This window comes from Convolutriloba macropyga, chromosome 14 (genome assembly GCF_964194025.1).
Source record: "Convolutriloba macropyga chromosome 14, txConMacr16.3, whole genome shotgun sequence".
Lineage (NCBI taxonomy): Eukaryota > Metazoa > Xenacoelomorpha > Acoela > Convolutidae > Convolutriloba > Convolutriloba macropyga.
In genome coordinates this window covers 45,893,193-45,902,616 of record NC_134481.1, presented here as the reverse complement: position 1 = coordinate 45,902,616, position 9,424 = coordinate 45,893,193, and the positions used below count along the sequence as shown (strand labels likewise).

Genomic DNA, 9,424 nt, shown 5'->3' with positions numbered 1-9,424 from the left:
AACTAAACTTAGAACATCTTGTCAAGTTACCATGTTTTTTTTCTAATTTTCAAAAACTTTTTAAAATCCTTGTTTTACCTTGTAAATTAAAAAACTCACGCAGAAAATTTTAAGCAACTAGTTTGCTGCGAGGCTTGTTATTATTTCAAACGTAAAGCAAAAAATGTTCACATGATATCTTAAACGATTAGCCCTCTGGTACTTTCTGTTGTTTTGTTATCAGGCCGTTATCAATGCAAGAATTGTTGTGGCTAGTACCCCCTTGTTCTTATCAGGTTTGTGAAACAATATTATTGCAAAACACGCATTAGTTTTTTCACGCATGGTTTTGAAAACAGAGTTTTCACGGAAATAGTTTTTAGCCGCCGAATAAATGTTGCTGTCGAGGCTGCAAAACACATCAATTAATAGGCCTTGCTCTTTGAATTATGCCCACTAAAATCAACTATATCAATTATTTGCTGTCTTGACATAGAAGCTTATCGGATGATATGAAAGTAAACTCAATGGAAAATTAGTATTGAGCCCAATACAATTGAATGTATTAACGAAAATTGATAATTGCAAATATGAACTTAAAAAATCACATTCAAATTGAATCCTGATCCAGAAATTTCTTTCGTCTGTTACTTCACGCCAATTTGTTCCCTTTTTGTATCTTTCTACTTGAATAATCTCTTGTAATGTCGTCTATCGTAATCAATTGTCAAATTGTACGTACTAAGTAGGTGTAAACTGCGTATTATGAGAAGTACACGAATGCTGATGTATTTGATAAATTAGGCCTCTAGAATGATGAAACTGTACGCTGATTTTCTCATTATTCGTCCACACTGCAGCCATTCTTATACTCCCAATATTTTCGGATTTTACCGATGAAAAGACAATGTTATCAGACGAAACCATTCAACACAGCACGACATGACATAATATACATGAGTAAGATTCCCATCGTTGAGCAATCGCAACTCTGTAAAATGCTTTCATTCATTTCGGTACCCGCCTGATTAAATGACAGGAGAACATAATGCATTTTAACTTCTCAATTCGCAGAGTGAATATAGAAATTTTCTTTTTGGTCGAAGGCAGAATGAACGACTTGCTGGTTAACTGTAGAAGTCGTATTGTATTGAGTGACAGTTTCCGTCCAAGGGTCTGCGAGGTTGTTTATACTCTATCCGACGTTGTTTGTGTCGTGTAGTGAGGAGGGAGGGGGGGGGGGTGCTTCTATCTAGTAGGAGTAGTAACAAGAGCAGCACTGGTCGTGTTAGTTGTGGCGAGGGTGTCCGTAGTAATGGTGGTAGAAGAGACTGCTGTAGTTGATGATGATGATGATGCTTGATGATGTCTGTGTTCGGCGAGGGAGGAGGTCGTGAACAACTTGTACCAACCAATCACGATCCCACTCAGATCCAGTTCGTCCAGAGCTACCTGGGCCACCCCCATGAAGTAGCGTCTGTCCATTCGCCCGTAGTCTCCCCACACTGAGATCTATACAAAAATATGCTTCCCATTGTTTCATAAATAAAAGACAAAAAAACTGCATGCAGTAAAATTTGACGAATTCAGTTGTGACTACGAACACCCCATAATTCAATTCTATATAGCATTGCAAAATGACTTAAAATTTAACAAACGCTCTATCCTCGAACTTTTGAAATTGCAATAAATAACAGGTTAACTATACATAGAAAATGTTGACAGCAGCCCAATAGTACCAGGATAATATATAATTCCTTTTCCTCGTGAACATAACACTTGCGTACCTACAAATATCCTCAACAACAAATCTTTGAACAAAATATTAATTAAGGTCTGATGAATTCAGAGAGATGTTTAAATGTTTTGCTGTCGCCAAGGTTGTATGTAAATATTGCCATTGAATTCAAGTATCAAAAATTTAAAACAGTGGCTGTAAATTAAACAGACATAGCCGAAGACTCCGGAAACGAAACATCGGTTGGTATAAACTTAACACCTTAAGCCAGTATTCACATTCCAAAGAAAAATATTAAAACCCCAGAATTGTGCTTCCAGATAATCTGCACCAAAGTAAGTACAAATAAGCATTTAAAAAAATGGAATTAGGGAAAAATGAGGTCCTTGAAAAATGAGGTTTGCAGTAGAGGTGTACTTTGCTGCCCTTCTTTTAGTACGACCATAATTACTCAATCAAACGTGAAATAAAGAGCGAAAGAAACGTCATTAGAACAAGTCACGAAAGTTTTGAGTAACCAGTTTGACTTCTTTTTATTATAGGTCAAATGCGACGGTTAACCAATCTGCCACTTGAAAAAATTGTCCCCATACTCCAGAAATGCACAGAAGATTCGAATTATAAAAAGCTCCAAACCAATTTTACTCAACAAAAACTAACAATATATACAGAAAATCGGGACTGCTAGTATCTACTACAAAAGCAATAAGAACTGTCGTTGCATTAAGAAAATTTTCCTACACTAAAAATTGCACCTGCACCTGAAAACGATCAGCTCATTATAGCTCTGCTCTTCTGACTTTCAATTTGAGCAAACAGCAAACTACCCCTACAAAACATACCTTCCTCAACTACAATAAACTCTCAGATAACAGGAGCACAAAGATATTTCTTAACACACAAGAGAAGCTCGGACTGTTATCGTTCCATCGAAAAACTGTAAGCAGCAAATCGATTCATACTCTAAAAGTTATCTAAACTAGTAAAAAAAAACAATTTTAACATAGCCGTCAGATTGCCGGAATAGCTGCGAAAAAAAAAAAATTTGCGTGCCGTATAACAGATAGAAACAGATACAGATCTAAATTGAAAAATCGACGCCGCTCAAAATGCTAGGTAAAAACATTCAACCATAAATGAATAAAGCTTATTGAAATTCATTTCACAAAGCCTTTTATTAGGGACCTTTACTGCACATATGAGTTCCTGTGACCTTAAACTAATTCAAATTAAACTTCAGTTTCAAAGTGCAAAAGTCATTTTATTGAGTGAGGTAAGTCACGTATGATCAAATTCTAATTACGCAAACCCCTTAAATACTTTTTCTAGAGAGAGTAAGAAATGACGTCACGCAAGCAAACGCTGTTAGTGAGAGAAAGAAGTCATTCAGAAAATTTGACTTTTCAGCTTTGATGTGTGAACAAAAGTAAAACGAAAAAGAGCATCAGACGACAAAACAAAAAACATAGCCGGTAGAATACCCGAAACGACTCGAATCATTGTGCATTATAATCTCTAACCTAACCTTACCGAAATCAGAACATCAAAATAGACAAGAGAAAAAAAACAAAAGTAGCCCAACAAACCACATTAAAGTATTTTAAAAATGCCGACAATTTTTAGGTGCGGGGGAGCTAGGTGGGGTGGGTGGGTAGATAGGTTGGGGAGGTGGGTAGTGCTGGGGTAGTTGGGGGTAGCTAGGTGAAGGAAGGGGGTAAGTGGATGTAAGTTGGGGAGGGGGGGGGTGCGGGTAGGTAGGTGTTGGGGGGGGGGGTAGATAGGTGGTGGGGGGGGGGGGGGGTTGTGCGGTGTAGTTTAGATAATTAGGGGTGACTTATATAGGAATAAAAAATCTCAAAATGACCTCTTCACCTTGAACATTACCAGCAGTTCCTAATTACTATACATTACAAACAAAGCTACTGTTAAAGTCCAACGTTCGAAAGCAGAAGACAACAATCAAAAAGGGAGGTAAACGCTGGAACAGAAAGAAGTCAAAATTCAAGTCATGAACAAACTTGCTTTCTGCTAAAAAAAACCTGTAGAATCTCAATACTCCTCTTCGAGTCGTAAAAACCAAGCGCACCATAATATAACTCCACTCATCTTACAGCTTCGCAGCTATAAAAAATTGATCAGAGTCAATAGAAATAAAAACAGCCGGTGGGTTGCCGGAAATGGCCACCGTTGACCCCACTGACCGACGATAGGATTAAAATATAACCAGTTAACGTCGGAAGAATCTTTCTCGAACAACCACAGGGAGCTCACATATATATCAGCCTGCTTTAGTGGGAGATTGGGAAACTTGCTCTCGAATGACAGGCGGGGCAATTAATTGTAGCCTAGATAAATTTTTCTTTATGGATTCAAAAACATCAGATGAAGGGAGCGTTCGAACACCGACCTCCAGATTCACCTTCCACCACCCCGACAGACGCAATGAGCAATCCACTATCAGGGCCTTGTCAGCATCTTTATCATCTCTCTAACATTCGGTTATGTTTGAATAACAAGCTTTATTTTGGATTGACAGCAATTGAAATCGCCCAAAAATCAAGTGCGCGAAAAAATCACGAACATCCTGATTCAGCTCCTGATTCATCTTCCACCACCCCGACAGACGCATTGAGCAATCCACTATCACGGCCCTATCATCATCTTTATCATCTCTCTAACAATCGGTTATGTTTGCACAACAAACTTTATTTTGGATTGACAGCAATTGAAATCGCTCAAAAATCAAGAAGTGCGTGAAAAAATCACAAAAAGTCAAAGATAATTGTACAAAAAAAGCGCAAAAACGGCCAATTGATAAATCTGCACAAAAGACAAACACATGTTTACAATAATTGCTTCTCATTCGAGAGCAATTAATCATGAATGAGAGAAATTTAGATTGAGCAAAACGCAAAAAATCACGGGATTAAAGGCCACTGTTAAAGAAGCAAAAATTTTGCTCAAAAAATTTTGTTCGACAGCAATTAAAAACAACAACAAGCGGGCGCCATTTAATGGAGTCGACTACACTGCAGAGTCAGGTGGCCAGAGTGTTGTTGCTTGCAACAAAAAGCTTCTGCAAGAAGAGAACTTCTCTAACATAATTCTCAGCAATTTTCAGTAAAGTGTCACCGTCAATATTTTTGATAAAAAATTTGAGAAAAGACCCATACTTGGGCAACCTAGCTGCCAGAAAATTGCAGCGGCGATAGCTTTGTAGACCCTGATCCTCAAGGTTCTAAGAAAGAAGGAGGCTTAAATCAATTTCAAAATTTTTTCCTAATTGTAATGTCTTTAATTGAAGCACTGTACAGCTGTACTCAAATAATATTCAATTGAATATCCTCAGTTGGCATCAGATGGCCGGAAAAAAAGCCGCCGTTGATTCCCATAACTCTATTGGTATTGAAAGAAAAACATCAACAAAAATTGATTTTTGTATAAAACATTTTTAAGTGCGATTTATTTTGATGTCATATCGTAACTGAACATACTCCTGTCTCTCAGTGAGAGGCTACAGAGTCTAGTATCAATACCAATAAGCATTATAGATAGTAACTAAAACTTATGAGAACAAAGTTCAAGTACCGGGCATCTAAAAATGGGCTTGATGGGTTTATCCCGTTTCTATATCTGACTTTGATTTTTTTATATACTGACTCTCTTCATTTTGAATTGCTTTGCAGAGCAGCTGCTGTTTAAAAGGACTTTGAGCAGAATGCCAGAAGAGTAAAACTAGCCTAGATAAGTCAAAGAGATTTCACGCAAAATGTCGAAAAAGCGGCAATATGGGTAAAGCGAAAAAAGTTCGAATAAGTAAAAAAAAAATAGGAGCGCTATAATAGCCGGCTGAGTTGACTACACTGCAGAGTCAGGTGGCCAGAGTGTTGTTGCTCGCAACAAAAAGCTTCTGCAAGAAGAGAGCTTCTCTAATGTAATTCTCAGCAATTTTCAGTTAAGTGTCATTGTCAATATGAGAAAAGACACATACTTGGGTAACATAGCTGCCAGAAAATTGCAGCGGCGATAGCTTTGTAGCCCCTGATCCTCAAGGTTCTACGAAAGAACGAGGCTTAAATCAATTTAAATTTTTTTTTCTAATTGTAATGTCTTTAATTGATGCACTGTACAGCTGTCCTCAAATAATATTCAATTATATATCCTCAGTTGACATCAGTGCATTCAATTAAAGTAAACAAAACCAATTTGAGATAGGAAAAGTCCATTTGAGTGAGTAGTTCGTTTGACCGAAAATTTAATCATGCGAATGAAGAAAAAAACTCGCCCAAATAAGAGTGAAAAATGACGTCACGTACACGCAAATCTGTCCAAAGATTACATGACTGAATGAGCAAAAGCTGACTTCAAGTGAGTGACATCATAAGGTTATAACAAAAATCTTGACGAAATAAAAATCCAAGAGTAGGCCAGTAATAGTTCAGATATTGCTATTAATTATGCGCGTATCGACGACAGTCAGCTTACCTGTATCAGTTTTCCTTGGGGATCCTCTTCGAATGTGATCTGGGATTGGTAGAGAGGGTCCAGGGTGTTCCTGGCTGACTTTGTCTTTGCTTTGGCCACACACACCTTCCCCTTCATCAGGTACACTTTCACGAAAGGAGCTAACAACATAACACATAGTCTTTTGCCAATCAAAAACATAACCGACTAAACGTCGGAAGAATTGCTCTTGAACGACTAGTGGGAGCTCTAATCAATTGCAGCCTGCTTCAGTCGGTGGGGGGGGGGGGGGGGGGGGGGTAGCCTAAATGGGACTAAGAAGTTCTATAGTGGGCTTCAAATAACCACATTAGAGGTTAACATATACCACTATTAAGATTTAAAGTAAAAAAATGGCACCAGTGTCGGCGCACTTTTCATTTGACTTTTAGTATTAAATTGCCGCCAATTGAGTTCAGCTGCTTGAAATTGTGATTGAGAGAGAATTTTAGATCACGCGAAATGCAAAAAGTCAAGGGCGTAAAAGTCACTCGAAAAGTCAAAACCGTCAAGCGAAAATTTTGCATAAAAAAAGACACACACGTTTACTATAATTGCTATAAACTGCGTTCAAGAGCAATTAATAAATCACTAATTGTGTAACACTTCATATTATATACCCATTGCTAGTATTACCAATCCATATGAGCTTATTTTAGTTCAACAATGTCACCGGAAGATTAAGTGATCATCTGATTAACACTTCAAGGCCGCAAAGCCGTTTTTCGTTTTTCTGAATTGTTCACTCCCTCTTCGCCCGTGAGCAATTTTTTTGGAAGGAAACGATTCCCTTTTTCCAAACGATTCCCCAAAAGGAATCTTTTTTCCAACTTAAAATTATAAGGATGAACCGATTAAAAGGATATCGTGTCTAACTGATATCTACAGCATGCTTAGGTTTAGCTGGATGTACCTGGGTAGTTCCTGGCTCCGGGTTTGACCATGAGACCTCGTGCACGTATGATCTCCAGTTCCAGGATTCCCTTCTTGACTGAAAACCCCACCTGGATACTCCCAAGGCAAGGAGACCCCAGCACCTGTCTGCCGACCAGTTGCCCTGGACCCAACTCCTCTACGAAATTGGTCAGCTTGTGTTCCGGTGGCAGACGAAGCTGCGATTGTAGCATCCTACAAAGTGGGCTTTTGCAATAAAATTAAGCCAATCCCTCATTGGACTGGCCGATTGCCAAAAATAGCGACTGACCACCTTGATATCCATTGGGATCGAAAAGAAAAGATAAACTGATAGACATCTTTAAAAAGGTAAAAAGTTTCTAATTTAGAGAGCGCATTTTTAGTCAATTTGATAACTTTCTGCTGAATTTAGCTTCTAGACCAAAGAGGCCATTTAGCCTGAAGATAATACCAATTAGCAGTTGGTCTAATTAACTCTGATAATGGACTAGGACTATTTGCTTGTCATCTCGTTTCTTTTTATTTTGCTTTTATGACCTTGACAATATTCGTTCCATTAAGTAAAACTTCAAAATGAATTTAAAACCCACTCAGTTGAAACTGTGAGTGTGGTACGTCGGAGTTCAAGCGTAAAAATGGGATTTATTGATGTCACGCACATAAGTCTTAAAATTTCACGAATGAAACATAGCTGGCAGATTGCCAGAAAATAGCCGCAATAGCTTTGTAGATCTAAAACAGAAGAAATGACAGACCAAAAAATATAGTCTTTTCATTGAAGGCTGAGATGTTATATTTTGATTAGGAATCTGTATAAATTATTGCTGCCTCTATTAGCTGCTCTCCAACAACCTTCATTTGGAGTATCACACGTTCACTTGACCCCATCTCATTTGAATTAAAGTAAAAAAAGTCAATTTCAAAGTGAGAAAAACATTTTTGAGAGCGAGGTAAGTCACGAGTGAACAACTATTTAATCACGCAAATGAACAAAAAAACTGGTTCCACTATGGGCGAAAAATGACGTCACGCACGCACTTCAAATGAAATTGCAAAAGAAATTGCTTCAAAGAATTAACAAAAAAGAGATTTGAAGTGGTTGTGACGTCAGATGGTCGTAACAAAAATTTTGACGACGAAATAAAAAAACCAAGAGAAGGCCAATAATAACCCCAGTTATCGCTGTGCGGCCATAAATAAACAAAAGCTGAATTGAAGTGAGCGTGCATAGGCAAAATAAAAAACCGAGATGGCCAGGCCAACAATAGCTCCGCTTAGCTATTGATATGACACCTATTTAAAAAAATAACCGACAGATTGCCGTAATAGCTGCGAAATACTTTCGTGCCTATAATAGAGATAGAAACAGATACGGATATAGGTTGAAAAAAAGTTATTGACGCCATTCAAAAATCTATGTTTAAAACATCCATCGAGAAAGTAAAACGCTGAGATTGTAAAATTCAATCCGCAGAAATCTCTTTATTAGCGTTTTAAAGAACAAAAGTAATTAAGTTTTAAAAAACTTAAGTTTTAAAGTGCAACAATTATTTTCCTGAGAGGGAAATCACGCATGATGAAAATCTAATCACGCAAATGACAACAATCTTTTACTAGCAGAGAGAACTGACGTCACGCGAGCAAATGCTGTTAGTGAGAGGAAAAAGTCATTCAGAACATTTTACTTTCAGCTCTGCTGTGTGATTAAAGGCAAAAACGACGAAAAAAGAACGGATGACGACAAAACCAAAAATACCACGAACACCGCAATAGAGCTCCGCTCAGCTATTGATATTGAAGCTATTCAGGAAAAAACGCCTTTTCTCCGATTGTCACCCCAATACTTTATGCTCCCTCAGTTACAGATCAAATGCCATTACATAGTAAAACATGCCATGGCACTGATTGCCAAAACCCTGTTTAGGATTGACAGAATAGAAGAAATGTAAAACATAGCTGGCAGATTGCCAGAAAATAGCCGCAATAGATTCGTAGATCGACAGTCTAAAAAAACAGTAAAAAAGACAGACCAAAAAAATTTCATCTTTTCATTGAAGGCCGATATGTTATATTTTGATCAAAATCTGTATAAGTTTTTGCTGCCTCTATTAGATGCTCTCAAAGAGTCTTCATTTAGAGCGACATACACCCATTTGACCATATCTCTTTGAATTGAAGTAAATAAAAGTCAATTTCAAAGTGAGGAAGTCATTTTGAGAGTGAGGCAAGTCACGAGTGAACAACTATTTAATCACGCAAATGAACAAAAAAACTGGTTCCACTATGGGC

General features: G+C 37.7%; 1 protein-coding gene across 1 annotated transcript in view; it reads right to left on the bottom strand.

The window, feature by feature from the left end:
* Positions 1–479: 479 nt before the first annotated feature.
* Positions 480–9,424, bottom strand: part of LOC142353273 (uncharacterized) — a 121,007-nt gene continuing 112,062 nt past the window's right edge. The window contains exons 24-26 of the mRNA XM_075405504.1: positions 7,134–7,348; positions 6,203–6,342; positions 480–1,491 (exon numbers count right to left, since the gene is read on the bottom strand). Coding sequence (XP_075261619.1) covers positions 1,228–1,491; positions 6,203–6,342; positions 7,134–7,348 — 619 coding nt within the window. The 3' untranslated portion in view covers positions 480–1,227. The remainder of the gene's footprint in view (positions 1,492–6,202; positions 6,343–7,133; positions 7,349–9,424) is intronic.